Source organism: Callorhinus ursinus, unplaced genomic scaffold (assembly GCF_003265705.2).
Source record: "Callorhinus ursinus isolate GAN/ISIS: 27379988/994484 unplaced genomic scaffold, GSC_fseal_2.0 scaffold2, whole genome shotgun sequence".
Lineage (NCBI taxonomy): Eukaryota > Metazoa > Chordata > Mammalia > Carnivora > Otariidae > Callorhinus > Callorhinus ursinus.
Window position 1 is genome coordinate 94716725 of NW_027397064.1, and position 26644 is coordinate 94743368.

Consider the following 26644-nt stretch of genomic DNA (forward strand, 5'->3'; position numbering starts at 1 on the left):
GCTGTGAGGTTATAAAATGCTTACATGATGAGGTAAGTAGGGGAATGACACAGGTGTTTTGATGTAGTGTTAGGCTACGATTGACCTTTGAAGCTACCTCAGGTGCTTCATCTGCTTGCAGACCATGGCTGTCCCTGGGTACCTGAAACCATGGAAAGCAAGACGGAAAGGGGGGACTAACGTACATATACAGTAATGAGAGAAAAACTCTCTAAAGGCCTGTATATCAGGGAGGCCATTTTAGCTTTCATTCTAAGTCAACATGACTGTATATAAACTTCGTTCAAACCCAAAGCCTGATTTATGGCCTGCCATGCATGGATTGTACATCTGCTTTGTGAATGAGTAGCCCAATGGAAAACCCTCTTATCCTTGAGATGTCCATCAGTGCTCCCACTGCCTGCATTCCTTTACAACAAAATTCATGATTCCTCCCTGTATGTGAATCTATCATCTGTTGAGCTTTGACAAGATGTAAAACGTATTTAATTCTGGGGGCACCTGGGTGTCTCAGATGGTTAAGCGTCTGCCTTCAGCTCAGGTCATGATCCCAGGGTCCTGGGATTGAGCCCCAGATCGGGCTCCCTGCGGGGTGGGGAGCCTGCTTCTCCTTTTCTCTGCTACTCCTCCTGCTTGTGCTCTCATGTTCTGTCAAATGAATAAATAAAATGTTAAAAAAATAAGTATTTAACTGTGTTAAAAACTGTTCATTCTCTGGAGCACTTTCTTCCCTGTGAAGAGCGTGTTTCCCGGGCAGCTGTCCTAACTTGGGCTCATATTAAACTCTCCTTCTTACTTTTAGAGATTCTTAAAGGTTTGTTCATTTTGCATCAATAGGGCTTTCCTTCCTTTCTCCTTCTCTTATTCCCCTCCTTTTTGTATTTTTCCAAATATTAGATCACACTACAGATCAAAGGTCACAAACTGGTGGCCTACAGTCTAGATAGAGCAAAGAAAATGTTTTGTTTGCAAAACATTGGGGAAAATTTAATATGAAAAACTGGAAGATCTGGCTCCACATGCCTACATGGCAATGGTATTAGTGATGCTGCATGGGTTTTCCAATTTAACGTGGTCCTCTCCATTCCCTGTTGCTCACCCACTAATCACCTGTAAGCATTTGAGTTTATATCCTTCTTATATTAAGCCATACCAGTTGCTCAGTAATAACTTGCTTTTTGTATTTAGCATTGTATCATGGCATTATCAATCAGGATTAGATTCAGCTGCATATAAAAGAAATGCCAAATTTTGGTGGCCTAACCACTAAGGGTTTATTTTTCTCTTATGTAAAATAAGTCTGAAGGTGGGTGGTCAAGGGCTAATATGGCACTTCAGGGCAATATGGGACCTGGGCTCCTTCCATTTTTTTCTGCTGCATTTCCCTTAGGACATGGCTTCTAGTCTCAAGGTCAGTTAATCATCCATAGCGGCTGAAGAGTTCCATGTACTTTATCCATGTTGTAGGCAGAAGAAAAGTGAAGGGAAAAAATTTGGTATTCTGAGTAAACCTTTTTTTAAAGTTATTTTCTAGAAACTCCACTCAACTACTTCTACTTATATCTCACTGGCCATAACTTGATTGCACTGCCACAACCAGCTGCAAATGAGATCGAGAAATGTCGCCTTTTGGCGGGCACACGGGCACCCGAGTAAAATCCAGGTATTGTTATTAAGGAGAAAACAAAAATATCAGTCTCTGCTACATTTCCCTGCAGGTTATTACTGATATATGAAAGAGACTGTGAATGCCTCTCAAGACCCAAGCTCCCCTTCTTCTATGTTAAAAGAAACCTGAGATTTATCTGGTCAGAGAGGCACTTGAAGAATGTATTTCTAAATCTCCAAATATTAAAATAATTCTTTTTTTTTTTAGATTTTATTTATTTATTTGACAGAGACACAGCGAGAGAGGGAACACAAGCAGAGGGAGTGGGAGAGGGAGAAGCAGGCTTCCTGCTGAGCAGGGAGCCCGATGTGGGGCTTGAGCCCAGGACCCTGGGATCATGACCTGAGCCGAAGGCAGATGCTTAACGACTGAACCACCCAGGCGCCCCTAAAATAATTCTTCATGATCATAATCTTCTCTCTCTCCTGTTACAGTACTTTTATTTTTTTAGGGTTCACCAAAATGGGATTCCTAAGACTAATATATACTAATGCATAGAAATAAATGAACTGATATCGATAGCTAACTTTGTAGGAAGTAGGGCAATTCACATTCTCAGGAACAGTGTACAGTGCATGTACATTTCTATACACTTATCAGCACTGGATATTTTTTCTCATTTTATTTTTTAAAAGGTTTTATTTATTTATATGAGAGAGAGAGAGAGAGACAGAGAGCACTTGCACATGCACACAAGTGGGAGGGAAGGGGCAAAAGGAGAGGGAGAAGCAGACTTCCCGCTGAGCAGGGAGCCCGGGTTCAGGGTTCATCCCAGGACCCTGAGATCATGACCTGAGCCGAAGGCATCCGCCTAACTGAGTGAGCCACCCAGGTGCCCCTTTTATCTCATTTTAAATGTTGTGAATGATGGGTTAAAAAGGGTATCATTGTTTAATTTGTATTTCCCTTACTACCAGCAATGAAAAGCCTCTTTTTCTATGTCAATTGCCCATTTTAATTATCCTTCTCCTCTGTAGGGAGTTTGTGTTAATGGTCTTTGCCAATGTTTCTGTTGGATTATTTGCACTTTTTAAAATTCTTTTTAACTCTTAGAATATTAACTTTTATTATATTTAATACAAATATTTTTTTAATCTATAATTTCTAAAAAAACCTTAGTCAATGACAATCCAACTGTTTATGTAACCAAATCTTTCTTATTTATTTATTTTTCATTTTTTATTATTATGTTAATCACCAGACATTTTTTTTTTAAGATTTTATTTATTTATTTGACAGAGAGAGAGACAGCGAGAGAGGGAACACAAGCAGGGGGAGTGGGAGAGGGAGAAGCAGGCTTCCCGCTGAGCAGGGAGCCCGATGCAGGGCTCGATCCCAGACCCTGGGATCATGACTTGAGCCGAAGGCAGACGCTTAATGACTGAGCCACCCAGATGCCCCCCAAATCTTTCCATTAATGGCTATGGGTCTCTAATTAAGAAAGTCTCCCCCACTTTGAGATTATACAAGTATTTTTCTAAATTTTCTTCCAATATATTTAAAGTCTTATTTTTGTTATTCAACTCATTCATTCAATTGATATTTATTGTGCACTTATTATGAGCCAGTTCCTTTTCAAATTTTAGAGGGCATGTTTTCTAGTTGGGAGAGATAGATAATAAGCAAACAAATCAATATATAAGTAAGGCATTTCACTAGAAAATTAAAACATGGTGACATGGGGGAGTGAGACAGGCTCCTTCCGAATAGGTGGTCAGGAAAGACTGTCCTAAGTAAGTAAGATTTAAATGGATTCTGCAATAACTAATGATTAGGGGAGAAGTCCAAGGAAAAGATGCAGGTAGAAATGGCCTCGGCGTGTGTGAAGAAGAGCAAGAAGGCTGATGTGGCTAACTCATGAGGGACAGGAGAAGTTGGAAAGGGAGGCAGGCACCAGAATACGACAGGCTTAGCAGACTACAATGAGGAATATGGATTTTACTCTATACTGAAGATTTGTAGTCCATCTGGAACTTGTGTTTATATGTAATATGATGTGTGTGGGTGGGTGGCAGTTGGGAGTCTAACCTGTATTTTCTTTCATATTGATTTACATGTTAAATATTCATTTTTTGTAGCAGTGAGGGGAACTAGACAGTGATAGATCCCACAGCATCTCACCTCATTTCAAACACCGTACAGATATTATTACTATACGAAATATATTTTCAACTGAAATTAAGCATATAATGAGTATAACATTTTTTTATCCCAGGGATGTGGCCATTGAGTAAAATCATTCCAGAACTTCTTTTTAGAAGTCACGGGCAGCAGCAGCTGAAAAGTCACTTATGAAAACCAGTTTTATTACTTTATAGTCACACAAAGCTGTTGATCAAAAAACATAGCTCTTGTTAATCAGCCATTTTATTCACTGGACTTGGGCTCTGAAAAAAATGACTTTAGACCAATTCCAAAAATCAAATCTACCCACAAAAGGCCAAGATTTGCCACCAAGAGAGACATTTAAGAGAATGTGCCATGGGCTCTGAAGGCAAGTCTGTAAGAGACCTCCTAAAAGTATTCTGCACAATGGTAGTATGAAAAGGGTAAACACATAGGCCCCAAGATAACTTCTGAGGAGGACACACTTCTGAATGTTTAAGTCTGTATGTTTAGGTATTAAGTAAAAGAGTCATTACTTTATAATTAAACCACAGTCCTCGATCTGTCCATAAGATCATTCTATAACTTATGCTTCCTTAAAACTCAAGCTTTACAACAACTCCATAGGTTAGCTATTTCTGCAAAACAGATGACAATAGATTAATTTAAAGAATTCACACTCAACACTCTTTTTTAAAGATTTTATTTATTTATTTATTTGAGAGAGCGAGCGAGCGCATGAGCAGGAGGGTCAGAGGGAGAGGGAGAGAGAATCTCAAGCAGACTCCGTGTTGAGCGTTGAGCTGGACAAAGGCTTGATCTCATGACCCTGAGATCATGACCTGAGCCAAAACCAAGAGTCGTCTGACTCTTAACCAACTGAGCTACCCAGGCTCCCCCACCCTCAAGTCTCTTGATTCTAAGGTCAGTGCTGTCTCTACACACTAAGTTAGTTGACTAAGATCGCACAACTGGAGTAGGGAGAAGCCAAGGTTCACAGCCACTCCCTCTAACCACTAGACTGCATGGACAGCTTGACCATTTATCTATCTGCCCTTAATCAATACTCTGTGGAACTGATTGGTCTGCTAATTTGCAAATAGTCATTCCTATTGAAATTATGTTGATTTAAAAATAATAATATTTCCCATTTTAAAATAATGGAGATTGAGGGATATATGAATTTCTTGGACATTTAAAATCCAGAGACATTTGCTAAATTGGCCTTAAAGCACAAATAACCTAGGAAATCTCACAGTAACTGGTAACTAGCACAAATTAAACAATGCTGTGGCATTACAACTAAAAAGCCCTGAAAAGAGTTGGGCTTTGGTCTGGGTCCTGTTCCCTAGTTTCTCTAAGATACTGGGAATGTCACTCATGTTCTCTGGGCTTCTATATTACTTAGTATTCTTAAATTTGATGTAAGTAATGAAAGCTGATTACTACCAACTTAAGCAAAAGGGGCTTTCTTGGGAGGATATTACAAGACTCACAAATGCTTGAAATGTTGGGCACCAGGCTTAGAAAGTGACAAGCACCTAGTTGATCTGAACTAAAAGGAAATTGGGGTGCTATTAGGGAAGAATGGATATGGGGCAGTCAAGCAAACCCCACTCATCCACCACTGCTTTCCTTTTCATGTCTAACAAGATCATCTTTGTGAGCTCTTCTAGCTCTGACATCCTCTGCTTCTCTGTATTTGGAAGAGGAAGGGTACATATGCAAACAGGGTGGTCAGACAAGCTCTGGCTAGATGTGCATCTGAAGGCTGCGTGCTGCTGAGGAAGGCTGAACCACAGCAGCACTACAGAGGTTCACCAATTTTGGCAGTAGGAAGTAGGAGGGGTCTTAAGCAAGCAAAGTGTTTGGGTAGACAAATTATGAGAAACAAGCACAAATGATTTTTCTGAGTGTTAGAAGCTTCCAAAGGTTTCTAACAGTCACGTCCTTTATACAAAGGGCAGACTTGACTACATCAAAGAGACTATCCTATAAGGTTTCCTCATGCCAATGAGATATAGTATGTAGCACTGACCTGAGCTGCATATTTGAATGCAATATACATGTAAATGTTAAACAGCTTTCCAAATCAAAAGCTGAAAACTGGTAGCCCGCAGGTCAGATATAGCCTGCAGAGAATTAGTAACCAACAGATAAAAATACAGATTTTCAATTTTTCTGGAACAAAGGGAAGCTCTGGCAACACTGGGTCTACATCTCTGCATAGCAACAGTTTTGGCAAAGGCAAACAGCCTTTGCTGGGGATGTGGACTCTCCATATTGCCAAAACTCCTCAGGGTCCCCTTCAGTCATAATTGCACTTGCTTGGACCCTGGGAACATTCCAGTTCTTGACCCTTGATGTAACTACTTCTGTGACAACCCACACAAGGCCTGTGTGTGAGCAGCCATCTTGAGGTTCCACCAGTGTGTGTTTCCCTGAGCGACCTGTTCAAGTTCCTAACCTCTGTTCTTGGGACCCCTTTGGTAAGATCCTTTCACTCCTGACTTACTACCGGTAATGCTGGAAACAACTATTTACCCGAACCAACCCGTATGTCCCTTTTCTGTCACAGCTGATCTTCAGGCATCTTTTCTCCCAAATGACCTTAAATATCTGATGTTGTAAAAGGCAGCAAAGAATCCCCACTTAGCATCTTCTAAAATGTAGGGAAAAAAACAACTATGCATCAGAACAGAGAACCACTTCTGCATGACTTCTTGTTAAGACAGTCACTGAGAAAAGCCTCCCTGGAGGATTATTTATCTATTTTCTGTGAGTAGCTGTGGATGTGCTGGGCTCTAGTTGGTAATGGTGATTCCCCTAAGTTGTCTCTTCTGCACATATTTGATCCCATCTGTATGTTACTGCTCTCACAATTCTATCCCTGATTTATAGCACACGATGTATTATAAGACCATTCACTTTACTCTTTACTTTGTGGGGTCCATTCCCTACAAAGCAGTCCCATTTCCTTGCTTAAATCTTTGATGGCTTCCAGGCTGCTTTTAGGCTAAACTTTTAAGATTCGTGGAGAAGTATACAGATCCTTGCAGTTTGATTCTTCCTTATCTCCCTGGCTCCAACTCCTACTGCATCTTCCCCGGCTCACATCACTTTGACCATTTGGGTCTTCTTTGAATTTGTGAAAGAAGCCAAGCTCTTTCCCACCTCAGGTCCTTGAGTCTTGCTGTTCCCTGTTCTGGAGGGCTCCCCTTCCTCCTCACCCTTTCCTCTATCTCCCACCTCACCTTTAAAATGTCACTTTGTTAGAGAAAGTGACACCCTTCCTCCTCACCCTTTCCAACTTCTCCCACCCTTATTCCCCATTTCTCATAGCCCCCTGCTCTCTGCGACTGCTTTTAATACAATTTATGTTTTTCCACTAAACTGAGAACTCTTGAGAGCAAGGACCTTATCTATTTTGTGCCCAGTGACTATTCCGGGGCAGTACGGTCCCTGCCATAACTGAGTAGGTGAGCAATACTTATGTCAAATGAATGAAAAACCCACTTTCCATACCGCAGCCCAGTCTAACAACTTACAGTTATCTTCTGTTGTGAATAAGACATCCTTTCTTAGGGAAAATATTTTTTATTTCAGCCATATAAGCAAATTGATGATTTATCAGATTAGCCCGGGGGAAAGCTGTTAAACTTCTAGGTTCCCTAGGTGGGGGTCTCACACCAACTCCTGAGAACTTGTTGGAAATGCAAATTACCAGGCCCTTCTCCGGACCACCTAAACAGAAAACACTGGGGATGTGGCCCAGCAATCTGTTTTAACAAGCTTCCAGGTAATTCCGATGCACATTTAAGTTTGAAAACCATTGTTCTAGGCTCTCCAGTTTTAGCCTTTTTTTCCTAATTAATTTTTTTTGGTCCTTAATTCTTGGTATAATCCTGCTGGTAAAACAGATCTTAAACTACCGCAGACGGAATCTCTGTCATCATCCGAAAGCCTTGAATAACGGCCTATTTGTGTAGAGTACATTATGCAGAACGTACCCCCAGGAGGTTTGTTTTCCTCGTGGGTACAGGCCTGCCCCAGGGGGCCTACAATCTAGACAATGTTTTAACATTTGTTATGTGCAATGTTTTAACAATGCACAGGTGTAAATGACTAAAAACTCCGCACGAAGGCAGAACTACGGTGTAAGCCTTTGTTCGCCCATTCCTCTCGACTGCTCACCCTCGGTCTGATATCGCTCTTTTCCACCCAGAAAAGCAGACTCTCCAAGTTACAAGAGTGTTGTGTGCCGCTGAGAACGTTTTCTATTAGGCCAGTTTTCCCCGAGGCACTGGAGAAGATATTCACGGCTGCGGGACGCAGTTCTATTCCTCTCTCAACCTAGCACAGAAGTAATTGAAACTAAAAAGCTCTACCAGGTTCCGGAGAACCGGAGGCTCAGGCCGATTTCCCCGCCCCTACCCTCTGGGAAAACCCGAAGTGGACTTCCTTAACGTCGGGACGCGCGCGGCGGCCGGCGGCAGCACGTCATTGCGCATGCTCTCTCGCCCCTCCCGCTCGGAGCCGGAAGGGGGAGCGCTCGCGGCCTGGGCCTGGCCTGGCCGGGGCGGCGGCACCGGCGGCCATCTTGGCTTCCCGGGGCAAGGCGGCGTGGGGGGAAGAAGTTGTAGGGTGGGGGCAGGAGGGAGGAGGAGGAGGGGAGAGAGAGGGGGAGGAGGCCGCGGCGGGGCAGGGCGGGGACTGCCTGCCCGCCTGGGTTGCGGAAGTGGTAGCCGCTGACCGAGCCTGCTGCTTTCTCGCTACTGCTTCGGCTTCCCGGCTCCCCCCCGGACGGAGAGGGCGGTCCGGCTGTGGATGGTCAGATAGCTCCGATCTCCCGCCGTTAATCCCTGGCCCCAATCAGCACGGAGCAGACGGCGGCAGCGGCAGTAGCAGGCGAGGAGGAAGATGGCGGGACGGCTGCCGGCCTGTGTGGTGGACTGTGGCACGGGGTAAGGGGGCTGACGGGCGGGGCGGGGTGGGGAAACTGAGGCGGGGGGGTGGGGAAACTGAGGCGGAGGTGGGAAAATGGCGGGGGAGGGTGGAGGTCGGGAGATGTGTGCTGCGGCAAGGTGTTGCAGCCGGCCGTGTCAGTCTTAGCCGCGCTGTGTTGCCAGGGGTGGGGCCCGGAGCCAGGGCCTCCCTTGTTGCCTCGCTTCACCCGCTGGGACCGGGGCGGAGGCGCGGGGCCGAGAAACCCCCTGGGAGCGGCTTGCTCCGCGCAACCCCTCCCGGCCCTTCCCCCATTGCGGTGGGCAGCGCCGCCCAAGGAGACGTGGGGCCGGTCGCCCCACCGGGGCCCGCGGTGCGGTCGCGGTGGTCGCCGACCCGGCGCACCCGGTTCTCCTTTTCCTCCACGTCCCTTCCTGCGCGTGGATTTGGGGACCGAGCGGATCGAGCGCGGAGACAGCCTGGCAGAGGAGCGAGAACAGAGAAGCGCTCCTTGTAGGTTTTGCAAGATTGCTGTGACAACACTCTGCCCAGGGTGTGGGTGGGGAAAGGGAAGAATCGGACTCTGAAAATGGGAACCTGGTCGGGGCTTTTATTTGACCACCCACCTCCTCTTCCTTTCCGACTCCGGGTCTTTTCCATCTCCTACTGCGCTTTTACCGGTGAACCAAGTCACATTTTAATTTGAGGGAGAAAGATGTCATGTGTTACTTCTCTTGCCTCAAAAAGTCCCCCAGTGAGCAAGCGCGCTGCAACTTCCTTAGTTTTGTCAAAGCCGCTTCCTGCTTTCAGCCTTTTATACCCTTATAAGGTAGTTTTTCGTTTCCAACCTGAACACATCTTATTAGAACTTTAAAAATTAAGCATATTTCAAATAGATTCAATTACTGGTGCTCGTTATCAATTTATGTGAACTTAAAAATATATGTATTAGTGTTTCGCGGGGACGGAGGAAGGGAAGCACCCAGGAGAATAATTTGTGTGTGTTCATTCTGTGAAGGTATCTCAGATCGAGAAGGAAGGTACAGAGCTATAAAGAGAGGTGGTTGCTTTTCAAGGAGTTACCAGATCTGTAGGGTAGCCTTTTAAAATGTAGACTGGGGTTAAAATGTATCAATAGGCATTTTAGAGTTGGGCACACTTTGTATTTTCGTAGAAAATACTGTCTATATTTTAATGTGGAATGACTTCTTTATGTTACAGTGTTAGGAGTGTGTGTGTGTATGTGTGTCCTGTGCTTATATATTTTTACATTTCTAATTCCCAACATAATCCAATAGGGGGGTGGGTTATGAGAGGTAGAGTATCAGCCTATTTTACTTCCTTTTATTATTCAGCAAACTTTTGTTGCCTAAAGGATTGTGTATGCTCCTCATTCCATTTGCTCTCTGTAAAACAGCTCTAATCTTCATGCTTAGAACTTCTGTCATTGTGACAGTTTCTAAAATCCCAGCCATGCATGTGGAAACAACTGATTTATTAACATTTTCCTTTGGGAAACACCAGCCTACTTTGGCCTTAGAACTTCTAAATGTATTGTTTTGATGGACAGCTTATTAAAGTTATTATTTTTTTATCCTGTCTAATTTCCTTGAGCCAGTATTTTTTTCCCTCTCTCTCAGTCTAATTGGTGAATAGTTTCATGCTTAGGGTCAGTAAAATTAGATTTGGTCCCAGTGAGAAGAAATTTTCAAGTGCATTTTGTTAAAGTGAAAAATACTGCTACATACTTAATATTTTATGCTTTAGAAATTATTGGGTTGTTAATAAAATTAGTGTAGATAATTGTAATCCTAATAAGTAACATGGTAACAAGTAGGATGTTACTTTTTCCTCATTCTATTTTTCCTCTTTTGAAATCAGTTCTGGTTATTTTTGAGTTAGTATACTAGGTATTTCACTGAGGTTAACTGTCCTTAAGTGACCTTCTTCTGGCAACCCTGAATTTGAAACACATGCTGAAGTAACCAGGAGGTGTGGGAGGGGTTCAATCTATACTTAGGATTATTTTTGTTTTAATATTTTCAGTTATTACTACATTATTACATTTTACTTTATTGCATTAGTTTTACCTCACAAAGGTGAGGTAGATACCTGGACACTTATGATTTAAATGGAACTGATTAGGATTCCCCATTGCCTCTCACCTTTTTTACCATCTGTCAGAGCTCCATTTATTTTGGTCTTCAAAAGTTTTTTGGTCTTTTGTGTTGCCTGTTAATGCAACTCCTGGAAAGTCACACCTGCAGCTTTATTAGCACATAGAAGATAGCTCATTGAGATTGGGCCTGCAATAAGCATATTTAAGGAAGGCCTTCATAGGGAGTTTTATGTTCCAGAGTCCTGTGATCCCCAAATGCAAATTGTGCGCCTGTAATTTGTGTTTCTTTGTGCTTTAGAGAATGCATTCATCTGTTTGGTCTATAATTACAATTACCCACTTAATATAAGTGGAAAGCTATAACCTGAACCTGGTTGCTCATTCCATTATATAAGTTAAGAAAAAGATGACTGAAAAAAGTGGCCATCTAGGAAACTTGGTGTTCTCCGATAAGAAAAGCTGTAGGAGTTAGGAAACATGCGGCTTAATCCCCAGACTCAAAGTTAGAGATCCTCCAGCAAGGATCTTTATCTCAACATAAGATAAAGAATCACCTAAGCTCAGGTCATAAAGAAAATAACTCCTTTTGAAAAGAATTTAGAAAGAACTGTTTCTTTAATATTGATTGATATATCTACACACTTTTGGTTTGCATTGGAATAGTACCGTAGAAAAAAAATTTGGGTAGAGATTTTCATTGATAGAACTGGTTGCTTAAGAACTAAATTAAGGAACTCAAATCCGCTACCAGTGGTGAGGGAAACTTTTTTTTCAAAAGCTATTTTATAACATTGTTACACTTGCAAATTTTAAGAGGATCCTAAATTATTTTTTGCATATTTCACTCATTTCTTCAGTGTTCAGGCCAGATAAAGGAACTCCTTATATACATTTTATGCTATAGCTTGATTACAGAACTTTGCATTGTTAAATTTCCTCTTCCCCTTTATGTCTTTCTTTTTTACCTGATCAATACAGCTTTGGCAAATTATTTCCATTATGATAGCAGAGGTTAATATGGCCTTATTGTAGAGCTATATATTGGTATCTAGATATATTCAGATTTAGAATGAATTCAGGAATTTCTGTAATTGACTTAAGCTTCCTAGCATAATTTTAAAATGTTAGCATAAATATTTTGTTGGAGTCAGTGGATGGGGAGCTTATATAATTTATACTGTGGCCACATTCTAGCACTTAGTATAGATAGGATGATCTTCTTTGAGAACCAATGGGGAAGGGCTGAGTGGGTTGGGGAAAACATAAATGGGAAGTTCATGTTTCCTATGTGAATTCTGAACATAATATTTAATAGTAACACTATTTCTCCAGCCATCTCCAAGGGCAGAAACATTTATAGTATCTTGTTACCAAAAAACAATGAAATTCTTATTCCTTTAGGGGTCATGTTTTGCATGCCCTTTGAAGTAAGTGTAACAGGTTCCTTCCTGTCAAGAAGTCACTTTTTTTTTAGCATCTTTTTTTAAGTTTAAATTTAATTAGCCAAGGTACAGTACATCATTAATTTTTTATATTATGTTCAGTTATTCATTAGTTTAATATAACACCGAGTGAGGGTTGCAGAAAGGGAGGTGGGTCGGGGGATGGCATATCTGGGTGATGGGAATTAAAGTCACTTTCTTACTTAGACTTACCTAAAATCTTTCTGCTTTCCTTTCCCACCAGTCTCTTTCCCTGCATGCACATTTTGTGTTGAAATATTGACTTTGGGTTGTGTATATATATGTAAGCTAATGAACTTTACAGCCTAATTGTAAAACACAGTTCAGAAATTTATTTTTAAGCACAGAATGGGAAGCTCCACTAGTGGGGGACCGCTGGTCAGGATTTTTATTTATCTTATTTAGTTTTGTGACTGTCATTTTTACCCCATTTTACAAGTGAGCAAACAGGATTAGAGAAATTTAAATTACCTTTTTAGTGCCATGTAGTTAGCAGGTGGTAAGAGTTGCTGTTTGGACTTAAGCTTTTCTGTTTTGAAGCCCTGTGTTCTTTCTATTACACTGTGGGCATTCCTGAGCCCCTTATCAGAACTATGCACGTTCCTTTGTTTTTGTTAGTAAGGTTAATTCTCTTCTTGTTTAAAATATTATTATAAATCCTAGCCTTATGCATTTGATTTAATGAAATAGAGAAACCATTCTTGCGGAAATCTTTCAGATTTGAGATACATACATACATACATACGTATATCTATATATGTATATATGTGTATATATACATATATGTGTGTTTATGTATATAGACACACATATATAAAGTGGATATGTGAATTCCTAGCTTATTTCCTTGTCACTTTGCTTAAATTGAAATTCTGAAAAAAATTTACTCTCTACATTTTGTTTAATCAGGAAATACTAACAGCTGATATTTATTAAGAATTACATGTCAGACCCAGTGCTAAATGCTTTATTATCTCATTTACTTTTCACTTCAACCTGAGAATTATTTCTGTTTTAAAGAAAAATTTAGGGTTTAGAAGAAGTTAAAACTATTTGCCCAAGGTATTGTAGCAAATAAATGTGGTACAGCCCGTACTCTATATAATAGTCTCCTTACATAGAGGATGAGCCTTTGACACTTTTTAATTTAGATATTTTTTTGAGAGAATTCATTTATGATGTTTTAAAGGCAGAAAGCAGTGTTAGTAATTTAAGAATTACTTGCACACATAGAAAAAGTGGTATTGCCAAATCAAGGCTAACTGTATACTTGGCGGCCGGTCAGACAGTCTTGGAATTAAAATGAAAATGTATAATACAGTCTGCTCTCAACAATCTTAATGAGATAAGAGCTAAAAATTATTTTAAAAAATTAGGATGATAAAAGACTGAACATTATCAAATGTTAAGATATTTACTTTTGTTATAGTAATAGCTGCTCTGTAGGTTGTAAGAAAGATTATTGTGGTCAGGAAGAGTCAAGGAAGTTTCAGGGAAGGTAGGGTATGCGCTCTCCTTTTAAGGATTTGGATATATACAGGAGAAGGGAAAGCATACACAGCAGAAGGAGGAGAGTAGCTGCTTCTTGTGTTTAGCCCTGTTAGCATACATTGCACCACCCCCTTCCATTCGAATTGAGGACCATGTAATAATGCACATCTAGATTATGTGATGTGAAGGGGAACTAACATTTATTGAGCACTTACAGCAGAAATTTGATTCAAAGTATTTTTTACTTGATAGGAAATAAAAATCCTTTACAAGAGGAGTTAAATGTTGTAAATAGGGCTTTTAGAATATTTGCAAAATGGAATGCAGTTGGATCGGATGTAGAGGAGGTATTTGGGATGAAGTTATGGAACTTGACACATAATATGAACTCACAACTTTGTTGAATGAGCAAGCAAATGAATGACGGAACAAGAATTAGGGGTATGGTTTAAAAAAAACTGCCTGGGAAACACCCCATGCCCAGTGACTCAGAATCTCAAGGGTTGGGCCTAGGAGTATAAATTTAGATGATCTTCCTAGATGATTTTTAAGCAGCCCTCTCAGCACCAGCTTTGCAGAAATTCCGAAATAGGATATTGGCAGTGGGAATAGAGCAGAAAAGATAAATTTGGGAAAGGTTGCTTCTTTTTTGTTTGTACTTCTGCAATTGTTTTGTATTACGGTTAGCAAGGACTTTGTAGTCATAGCTGTTTTTTGAGTTCATGCTTTTCTAGTTGTATGACTTTATACACTTTAAACTCTGCAGGTCACATTTTTTCCATGTGTAATTTGGAGATCATTTTATCTACCTTGTGGGTGGGGTTTTTTGGTTTGTTTCTTGTTTTTTGAGATAATGCATAAAAATGGTTAGTCACAGTGCTTGACACATAGTAAAAACTTGATACATCATAATTATTACAGTTATCAGTTCTCTTTTATTGAATTGACATTTTTTAAGGAAAGGAACTCGGTGTCTTATGCTTATTTATTTTTCTTCTATAGTGCTTGTCTTAACACAGTGCACAGTCAGAATGTTTTTGCTGATTTGAGAGATGGAGGTATTGCTAGGACTTGGCAGTTGATTTTGGTGGATTGTAGTCATCAATGAAGATTTCAGAATTTTTGAGTTTGAGTGGGACAATTAAGGGAGTTGGTTTTAAGAAGCTGAGTAAAATTGTTATTTGAATTTGTTACTGAATTTGGATGATGATCATAATGGGAAATATTCTAGAGGAAGTTAAAAATACAGGAACTTCAAGAATGAAGATGGAGATGGGGCAATCATCATTACAATTTATAAATTGAAGCTAATAAAATGATAAGAGAAAACAAAAAGATTGGATATTTTAATGTTCCTTTTAAAAATCTTAGATATGTAATCTGGCTTCTTGAGCATCACAATGAGAAGAATGAGGGAGCACACATGGCTTGGAAGTGATGAGTGATCAGCTGTGCTGACAGCCAGTCTTCTGTTTCATCCCACTTTTTAAGAGGCAGAATCCATAGGAGGAGATTTTAGCTCAGCATAGGGCTAAATTTCCACAGTGTTCCTCCTTGTCCAGTGTGCTTCCCCACCAACAGGTGAAAACAGCTGAATGTTTGGAGTAGGGGCAGGAGTGTGGAGTGGTTAAAATGTAGCTTCAAGCAGTCTGTTTTCTGAAACCAAATTCCCCTGTAATAAAGGCATTTGAATGCTTGTCTGTAATTCTGTTGGAACTTGCAGGCTCTTTAATGACATTACTGATCTATAATAGCCACTGGCATAAAGAGGCAAGAGCAAAGCAGTTAAGTAATAATAACACTACATTAACACGCTTTATAGTTTATCAAGCACTTATAAATTCATGTATTATTAAGTAGTAGCACAAGATAAGGTGATGTTATTGGATTAATGTTTAAATTTGGTTCTCCAAAATAGGATAGTGACTAATACTACTTTGTGTGCTGGTGGTTTTATATCTTTATATGGACCTTTATATCATACAAGAAATATATAAAAGATACCTCCATAATTGATTAATACCAGAACCAAAAAAACCAAATAATATCTTAATTTTTCCAGAGGACCATTCGTGTAATTTTATTTTCTTTCAAGATTTTTTTCAAAACCTTTCAAAACTGTTGACTTAAACTCAAGTCATTCTTACATACTCCTTTTAACCAGGAAAGGAACAGCCTTGAATTTGTGTGGTCTGATATATTTTCCTTTCTAACTCCTCTCCACCCCTAACACATACTTCACAAAAATATTTTCTTCATCTGTTCTGATGCTGAACATTACATCTTTAAATATTCTCTAAGTCGTCTTGCCCATAGTGGAGATGCAATTCTCTTGGTAAGTGTGTCTTTAAGACTTTTTTTTTTTTTTAAGATTTTATTTATTTGACAGAGACAGTGAGAGAGGGAACACAAACAGGGGGAGTGGGAGAAGGAGAAGCAGGCTGCCTGCTGAGCAGGGAGCCCAATGTGGGGCTTGATCCCAGGACCCTGGGATCCTGACCTGAGCTGAAGGCAGATGCTTAACGACTGAGCCACCCAGGTGCCCTTGTCTTTAAGACTTTTTAGTTACGGTAGTTAGTGTGAATGAGGGGTTGCTACAAGGAGATTGAAAATCTTAAGATGGGGAATTAGGGTGCAGAATGCCTTATAGTTCAGGGTTGGTTTTGGAACTGTGTAAAATTACAAACTATGTCTTTAGTATTGGTCTATGATGAAACTATTGTTTGCTTGCTTAAAGTCTTAGAGCTTAGTATAATTAAATATGATGCGTTTTTTCTTTAAGCATTTTTAACTTCAGTTATTTCAGGACCACAAAAATAGCATTTAATGTGTATTTGTGAAACTTACTTTAGTGAATTAAGGGAAGTGCCTAATGACTTACATAGAATTATGGAGATGAAAAAGACAGAAATAATTTAACCCTCTTTATTTATAAATGAGACAGAGGTCCAGAGTTGAGAAATGTTTTTCAGGATTGCTCCTACTTATCAATTGATAGCATTGTTGAATTCTCTTAAATTTTCTTAGGAGTTCACATTTATGAGTTATAGTAGTTGGAGTTTCTTTTTGCCAGTTGAAATAACAATATATGTTTTTTATAGTTAAAGTAGTTTGGTTGAGGCCTGGTTCAATACATGCTTCAGAAATCTTTGAGTGTTTTTGTTGTAATACAAATACAAATGCATACTAGATGGAACAGATGCAAAATTAATTTTGTTTCCCATTCATACCATATTTTTTTTTTTAAGATTTTATTTGACAGAGAGACAGCTAGAGAGGGAACACAAGCAGGAGGAGTGAGAGAGGGAGAAGCAGGCTTCCTGCTGAGCAAGCAGAGAGCCTGACTTGGGGCTTGGTCTCAGGACCCTGGGATCATGACCTGAGCCAAAGGCAGACGCTTAACTGTCTGAGCCACCCAGGTGCCCCCCCATCATAACATTTTAACACAAATTCAGAAACTATTTTCATAAAACGAATGCCTTTTTAAAGGAAATATGCTTTTTTATTGTTTCAGGCATTTGAATTTTAGAAGTACTTAATTTAGTTTTTGGATTTCAGTTATTTAAAATGTTACGTGGGATGTGTACAAAGCAGCCTTTCAGAGAGCCCTTTAGGAGTTATGTTTTTGAGATAATTATTTATAACCTTTTCAGAAACCCTATGAAGTGTAGGTACTGTGATACAATTATCTTAAAGGTGAGGAAACTGAGGTATAGAGAACTTAAGTAACTTGCTCAAGTAAATGTAGCTACAGTTAAGTAGTAGATCTAGCATCGAGCCCTCAGGCAGTCTGGTTCCAGAGCCCACTGTTAATACTGCCTTCATTTGGGGTATAGTCAGTATCTGGTTAAATTGTTAACCTAGTCTTTGAAGAGTATTACAATTTAAACATACGTTTTTTAAAAAAATATATTTTTAGAACTGTTAATTTTTAGTACAAATATGAGATATATAGGGAAGTCTTAGTGACTAATTCATTGATTTGATTAACCCAAAACACAAGCAAGTTATTCGACATAGAATTATTTCTTAACTGCAGGGACAGGCATTATATGAAACATGATAAAGCTGACAATTGCTGGTTAATTCAAGACAGCTTAATTAAGGAAGTGATCTTTAATTACACCCATATAACTTCAGAATAAAGGTATACATATTTCTGAAGCTGCAGCTTGAATAATTGATGCCATACAAAAGTTATTTCTCTCATTAATGCCTTCATTAAAAAAACAAATGAAATAGTCGAACTTAAGAATATAGGATTATAAAAAATAAACTTTTTATTAGACTCAGAGTACTTAATGTTTGGTATTTGAATCTGAAAATAGTGAATATATAGATTAAGAGATACACATGGGTTACCAGAAAGTAACTTTTTTTTTCCCAAAATAGAATTAAAGAGATTGTTACCTTCTGGAGTTTGGGATGAATTTTGATGCATTTTATCTAAAAACTACACAGTTTTAGTAGAAGCTTATGTTTCCTGTTTGAAAGTATTTACTTTAAAATTTTGCTTCATATTAATCAAAATGGTGGAGGTAATAGAGCAAAGGAAAGAGGCCTTTTTGGGCCTTTTTTCTTTTCTTGATTAATCTGTTATTCAGATAATAGACTAGCTGAGCATTTTATTGCTTCCAAAATGCATTTCGAAGGGGCCTGCTTTACTTGTTTCAGGTTGCCTTGTTGTCAGGAAAGTTATTTTAAAAGTAAAACAAAACTTTTTTTTTTTTTTAGTAGTGAAACAGGATTTAAATTGATAGGAAGATGCTGAGAAGTAGAAATGAGAGAAATATAACGTGGTTATATCAGTGAGAAATCTTGGATGCGAACAACAAAATAACTAGTTAATGTAAGCCAAAAAAGTAATTATTGTGAAAGGGTATGGTGTAGTTCACAAAATTGATGGTAAGGCTGGAGAACCCGCTCAGAAAAGCAGAAAAAAGGGGAGACCAGGCAGCGAGAGTCTGCTGTCAAAGTCATGTTGCAGGAATTCGGCAGGATGCTGCAACTGGATACTAGTAATATAAATTATAAAACATCTCTTCATCTAGTAGTTATTTGGTCAAGATTCAAAGTTCTGACCTGAGCTCAGATTGGTTAGATATCGATCATGTGATGTGTAGTAGGTGGCAGGAGTATCGGGTCCGTCATTCTATAAAGGGATGTGACGTTTTGTGACCTGCAAAGCCTTAATATTTGGTGGATTCATCAGAATAGGAGTGGGGATTTGAATCTGGCAGAAAAAGTAAGTGTCTACTATTGGGAGAAAGATGAGGATGGGGAAGTTTGTTGTCCATTTTTCTTTATGTTGCCTTAAATTCCTCATTTCATTTTGATAACTGCATGATCCTTTTTAATAATTAGCAGTTTGAATTAACACATTCTTTTCCAAAAGTGCAAAAACCGTGTGAGTTTCACACTGTTCATTCTAAATTTGTGAATCAAGAACAGTTTTTTAAAGGAATAATTAATGATGGTGTGAATAATATGGGATTTTTCATTAGAACAGAGGTGTAACAGTCTAGTAATTTGGGGATTAAGGGATATTTTGGAAAGTAGGACCAATTTGATAAATGCATGATATGATAGGCCATTTATTTAAGCCCTTTTTTTTTAAATAGTAAACCTGAATTACAATTAAGAGAATTTGAATTGCACTATTTTTTTCTTTTTCAGAGATAATGGGCCGTATATATTTATTTATATACAACAAAAAAACTAGGAAGGAGAAAATAGCTTTTGCATCTATTTTGTTGACAGTTGGAAGAATTGCTTTTCAGTAACGCTAGTGAGCATCTGTGCAAATGCATACTTTTGCAGTACTTGTGTTGTAGGGAATATAAAGATAATTAGGAAATGATGCTTGCCTTTAGGAAGCTTACATGTACATAATAACAATATGGTAAATGCTCTGCCAGGTATAAATGAAACTTTTTTGGAATCGTAGGTGAAGGAAATTATACTTTTTCCAGGGAAGATGTAAAAAGGCTTCCTGGTAGAGATAATAACTGAAGTAGGCCTTTAAGGATGAATAAAGTACCAATAGGCAGAAATAAGACTAGTGTACAAGGTAAGAGAACAGTGGTAGGAAACAAAGTGAGGTGGAAAAGTATAGGTTGAATTTGGATATGTTAGGTTTGGTATGGTACAAGGAAATAGTGATGTTTAATATGGTACAGGGAAGTAGTGAAATACTTGATATGGTACAGGAAAGTAGTGAAAGTGTCTAATGTATGATAGGTGCTCAGTAAGTGCTTCTTGAGTTGAATTAAAAAGGTGTGTTGGAGCTGGATTATGGAGGTCTGAAAGTTCTTGAATTCTGTACTGCTTTGGTATTTATATTGTAGGTATTATGAAGCCATAATCTATCATAAACCAAGTTTATGAGAATAGGTGGTATATTTGGTGACTTCATTATGATTTATAGTGATAAAAATAATAACAGTTATATAGTGTATACTGTGTGTTCTAATTGCTTTATATGTATTAATTCATTTGCTACCTAATCCTATAAGGTAGGTAGTTACTCTCTTTTAAAGATGAAACTGACACAGAAAGAGTAAGTGGGGAAGATCCCGTAGTTAGCATGACAAACTATACTGTTAGTTCTTTCTCTGGTTTTATTTTGGAAGTAACCACTCATATTTAAAGGAGACCGTACAAAAGACATTGACTTTGGGAGCTGATAGATATTTGAGTTCATTTCTAGCTTTAATATATATATTTTTAAGATTTTTTATTTATTTATTTGACAGAGAGAGAGAGAGCGCGTGAGAGCAGGAACACAAGCAGGGGGAGTGGGAGAGGGAAAAGCAGGCTTCCCACAGAGCAGGGAGCCCAATGTGGGGCTCAATCCCAGGACCCTGGGACCATGACCTGAGCTGAAGGCAGATGCTTAACTGCTGAGCCACCCGGACGCCCCTAGCTTTAGTATTTCTTTGCAGTGGTTTCTTCTTCTGTGAGGTGCAGTTTCCCCAATATGGAAACAAATCCATTTTGCATGGTTTTGATAGCGATTAGGGATACTATAAAGCACATAGCAAAATAATTGACATACAGTAACAACGGCAGCTATAGTTAAAATTGCTATAAAAAGGTATTGCAAATCAGTGAGATCATACAATAATTGTCTGTCTCTGATTGACTTATTTCGCTTAGCATAATACCCTCTAGTTCCATTCATGTCACTGCAAATAGCAAGATTTCATTTTTTTTGATGGCTGGGTAATATTTCATTTTGTGTGTATATATATATATACCACATTGATAGGCGGAATTTAAGAAACGAGACTGAGGATCATAGGGGAAGAGAGGAAAAAATGAAACAAGATGAAACCAGAGAGGGAGACAAACCATAAGAGACTCCTAATCTTAGGAAACAAACTGAGGGTTGCGGGAGGTGGGGAGGTGGGGACCGGGCGGCTGGGTGATGGGTATGGGGAGGGTATGTGCAATGGTGAGTGCTGGGTGTTGTGTAAGACTGACGAATCACACACCTGCTCGCCTGAACCAAATCATACATTATATGTTAATTAAAAAAACAAAACAACAACAACACCCCAAATAAAGTCATTAGAAGGCTTAAAAACAACAACATAAAAAAGCAAAAAAAAAAACCTAGAAACAATCTAGATGTCCTTTAACTTGTTTAACAAACTGGTACATACACCATGGAATAATACTCAGCAATAAAAAGGAATGAACTATTGATATATGTGGGGGAAAAAAGGTATTGCAAGTAATCAACTACTTATTTCACCACTGAAATTCTCAGTTCTATGCTGAGTACTAAGGTACATACAGAAAGCCATGGTATGATTTTATTCTTTAGGCTTACAGTTTAGTTCCAGAGATGAAACTAATGTATGTGAAATAACTAAAGATGGTATATTAGTAGTTAATTGGGGAGATTAATGAAGGCTGTAGTTTTTGGGAGGATGGTTTATGAAGGAGCTGAACTTGCTCAAATTCTTGGAAGAGACTAAGTAGGTTATGATAGATGGAAGGGAAGGAAAGCTTTGTTATTGGAAGCTAAATTGGAAGTTTTATGATGGTAGGATGCCTTTTTTGTTCACTCTCTCTAAGTTATGGCCTTGTGCATAGTATTTAATAATGCTCAGTAAATATTTTATTGATGAAGGCAAGTCAGGCAGGAGTTTCAAAATATTTGAGGGAGGGATCAGTTAGGAGATTGCCCTACTTGGAGTTGGCCCTGTTTGGAGCTGTGGGACAGCAGGTAGTTAATTTTATTTATTTATATCTTGCCTTATTCAGAAGGATTTTAAATAGGAAACAGTGGTTTAGAATTGATTTGATTGGCAGTAGATTGTGTAGATCATTAAGCAGAAGATTGATAAAAGTTAACGCAGTATCAGTCTGAGTCTCGTATTCTATTTTAATAGTTCTATTGAGATACGATTCACGTACGTAAAATTTACTTTTTTAAAGTGTATAATTGAGTTATTCACAAGTTTGTGTAACCATCTCCACAGTCAACTTTAGAATGTTTTCATCACCCCAAAAAGTACCTCATACGCATTAACAGTCAAACTCTCCATTCTCCTTTCCTTCAGCCCTTGGGAGTTACTAATTGATTTCCTGTCTTTATGGATTTGCCTGTCATGGTCATTTCATATAAGTGGAAATCTACATCTTTGGTGGATAGTTGGACTGGTGCACTAGCAAAGAGTTTGGGAAAACATTGCTAAATCTTTGAAAGAATAATTATAGAGATGGGTAGAGAAATAAAAGGCTCATGGATAAAGGAAAATGATCTGGGGTGGGGAGAATTTACTGAATATTTAGTGCCATCTACTGTTATCTTTTTTAATCCTCCTGGCAGTCTTGTGAATTCAGTTTTATTCCTTGTGAATTAGGAATAAAGTCTATGATCATAGGATAGTAAATGGTGGAACAAACATTTCACTCATGACTTTTTGATTCTAAGGTCCATATTCTTTCTTCCCCACTAGTGAAAAGGAGTTAGATTTTAAATTTTAGATCTAAAAGGACTGGGAGAATGTCATTTCTGTTAAACACAAAGGAATCCACTTACTTCCACTCAACAGTTTTATCAGTTTTTTTTGTGTGTCACGTTAAACATTGACTTTAATGTAATGAGAAGAACATTGGAGGGCATTGGAAATGCTTTTCAAATAATTGCTAATTATCTTTATAGCCAGTATTCCCTGTGAATTAGCCACTGCATTCTTGTCCTAAAAGTTCCTAACACTAGAAGTACAAAGAAGACTATAGCTAAGACGAGAATTGAGGTATTACAGAAGTTAAGCAGTGGGTTTCATTTGTAGACCTATATTTTCTTTTAAAATTTGATATTTATCCTTAGTATATACTTTATTTTTATGATACAGTGAAGGTGGAAGCTGGTCATATTGAGATAGAATTCTTTCAACTTTAAATTAGTGGTTAATACCCAGAAATTTTGGAAAATGGGTTGCACTATATCATTAATGTTCTTTCTATCCTAAAGTTTGAGGGTCTTATATTCATTTTGTTATATGGTTTAAGATTGTGGAAACATGGAAAGTTAAAATTCTAGTGCTCTTTCTCACATAGGCTGTAGATTATTAACTGGATTTAGTGTGATAACCTCAATGCATGTTTGTTCTTTTCTGGAATGATTTTTTATTGTAGCTTTTTATTCTAGTTCATTTTGAACTGTATTTTTTTTTTTTTTAAGATTTTGTTCCCGTTTAGTGGTTCAGTATCAGTAACATATTGGAATCTTCAAATAGCTTTTTGCTGTGAGATAATTTTCAAAGCAAAAAGAAATATGAACCATTGTATTAAGTTAAAGTACTCTTTGTCAACCATATGCTTTTAATAAATACATTTTGAATTTGCAGAATTAAAAATATCTAACAATTAAAAATAATATCCATGCTAATGTTTTTTTTAACAAGCATAACTGGTTTTACTACTTGAAAATATTTTTCTTGAATGAATTCTTTTCTTTTAGAAAAGTACAGTGAATAATAGGACAGATACTCCTCTTTATCAGAATTATTGCCTGCTAGCATTTTATCATACTTGTTTCATTTCTTTTTAAGAGTGAGAGTGCATTACTGATGACTATTCCCATTCCCAAATCTACTTTCCCCTACCCCAGAGGCAGTTAGGACCATAATAGACCAACCATTTCTTACATAAAACTCATTTGTTTTTTGCCATTCATTACTCCCAGTGCAGGTCATCCCTCTTTTGTAACTTTGTTACATTTCCACTACTGTTCTTCTAGTCACTGAGTCTTTGATAACTTCAAAAGTACTTTTTGAATTCTCTACTCTGTTTCCTGCTGTAAGCCATTTCCAATTCCTTTTCCCTCCTTGCTGGCCCAAATCAGCATTGGAGATTTTTGTCATTGTTGTATAGTTCAGGGAGAGTTTTTGTAAATTTAACTTGCTGCCTTGGGTCACAAAGGATAATTTTGGTTTAGTTTTCCAAAATACTATATTGTGCTAGCTTTGCCTTTTTCATTTTATGATCCTTCTTTAAAAACCATTTAGAAAATGACACTTTCTTTTTAAATACAGGAAAGTGTAGAGAAGTAAAGTAGATTCATAATTTGACTGCCCAGATAACCCAGTGACGGGTTTTAAATCAAAGTAATACATATGCAAGTTCATGCATGAATTATTTCTGGGATACGTAAGTGATTTACTCTTGGGATGGCAACTGGGTGGCTAGGGGATATAGGCATGGTTGGAAACTTAACATTAATATTTTGTCAGTATTATTAAAATTTTAATGATGGGCAAATGTTATCAGTTTAAAAGTTCTTTTACTTAAAAAAAGTAATGTATGTGTATGGTTAGATCATTTAAGACAGAATAGTGTAAATTTAGAAAACAAAATTCTCCCTTCTCTCTATCCTGCTGTCTGGAGACAATCACAATTTATGGTTTCTTTAGTAGAGTTCCAGAAGAAAAAAAATTTATGCATATTCTAGCATTCTGTAATAGAATTGTAATTGTATTTTTACTCTGCATGTAAATGTAAATTTCTCTTTACAATTGACATCAAAAAGAGATACCACATGAAAGTATCTTTGAGATTTCAGGGTATTCACAAAATGTAATTTCCCTGTTTAGAATTGACATTAAAAAGGACTAGGTTTGAAAGTATTCTTAAGATAGTGCAAGGTAACAAGTGCAAGGTAACAAAGTGTACTTTAAGCAGTAATAAAAGTACACACACATGAACACACATAAGTACACACCATTTATTAAAGAATGGCAAGTTGGAAGGCATTAAGACTCTACTAATTTTGCTTAGGAATCATACTATGAAAATTGAATGTATCCAAAAGGAATGATGAAAATGGAAGATTTGAAAAGGGCCTGCGAGGAAATGAAGGATTGGGGTGAAATAAAACAAAAACAACAATGGAAAGAAGGATGAGCATTTATTTTATGTAAGTGCTAGGATTTATGTGTTCTGTTTGTAACTATAATTATCAACATTTATAAGAGTAATTCTGTCTACTTTAGATATAACAGTGTGTTTTGCAGGGGTTGAGGAATATGAAAGTCAAGTGGGTATTTAGAGGAGTCTGGGAAGGTAAGTAGGCATCAGACCATAGCATGTTGAGGAGTGGTCTTCAAACTAGTGAAATTAATTGAGATGTTCTGAAAAAGCAGGGGCTTGATTTTTCAACTGTTAAACCAAGCTTGAATTCTTGGGCTAAGGCTTACTTAGTTATGGTATATATATATACACCCTTTTTGCATATTGTATTTCTTTTGTTAAGGATTTTTGCATCTGTATTCATGATGGATATTGGCCTGTCATTTTCTTTATTTGAAATGTCTGTCTCCGATTTTGGTATTAGAATTATGCTATCCTCATGAAAGGGTTTGGGATGAGTTTTTTCCTTAGTTTCGAAAGAGCTTATGTAAAATGACTTCTTCCTTAAATGAGTGATAGAATTTACCAGTGAAACCTGGGCCTGCAGTTTCCTTTTTGGAAAGGTTACTGATAATTTCTTTAATAACTATGGGTTTATTCAAATAGATTTTTTGTCTGATCTTGTGTTGATTTTGGTAAATTGTATCTTTGAAGGAATTTGTTCATTACATCTTGAGTTTATTATGATGGCATGGTTGTTATATATATATATTTTTTATCATTTTCATGTCTATATGATCTGTAGTGTTAATGAGCTTTCCACTCCTTTTGTTGGCAATTTCCATATTATTTTTTCTTGATCTGCCTATCTTTTCATGGTACCATCTTTTTCTTGTTAATTTTCTCTATTTCTTTTCCTATTAACTTGATTTGTGCTATCCTGTTTATTGTTTATTTCTATTTATTTCGGGTTTACTTTGCTTTCCTTTTTCTAACTTTTTAAGGTGGAATCTTAGGTCACTGATTTTAGACCTTTCAATTTTTTCCAACATAAGCACTGAAACTTGGAATTTTCCTTTTAAGCACTGTTTTAGCTGCATCCCACACATTTTGATGTTAAAATTTTTATTTTCACTGTTAATCAGCTTGAAATAATTTCCCTTGCGGTTTTTTCTTTGAGTCATGGATTATAGTTAGAAGTGTTTAATTTTCAAATTTTTGAGGTTTATTTAGGTATCTTTTTATTTTTGGTTTCTAAATTCCTTTTTAGTCAGAGAACATTGCATTTATGATTTTAATCTTTTACATTTATTGAGATTTGTTTTATGGCTTAGCATATGGTCTAGGTCAGAGATTGGCAGACTTCTCTGTAAAAGACCAAATAGTAAGTATTCTAGGCTTTGTAGGCCACATATGGTCTTTGTTTTATGCTAGTGGGCCAGGCAGGGTCTCTGCTGCTGCTTTCCTCTCCTCTCTTTTGTCTTC

The 26644-nt window shown here is 37.8% G+C and overlaps 1 protein-coding gene across 4 annotated transcripts in view; it reads left to right on the top strand.

The window, feature by feature from the left end:
• Window positions 1-8443: 8443 nt before the first annotated feature.
• Window positions 8444-26644, top strand: part of ACTR3 (actin related protein 3) — a 59525-nt gene continuing 41324 nt past the window's right edge. The window contains exons 1-2 of one of the 4 annotated variants that reach the window (XM_073884818.1): window positions 8444-8739; window positions 25088-25226. In XM_073884818.1, the coding sequence (XP_073740919.1) occupies window positions 25198-25226 (29 nt within the window). In that variant the 5' untranslated portion in view covers window positions 8444-8739; window positions 25088-25197. The remainder of the gene's footprint in view (window positions 8740-25087; window positions 25227-26644) is intronic. The other 3 variants (XM_025857178.2, XM_073884823.1, XM_073884827.1) reach the window with 3 other exon arrangements.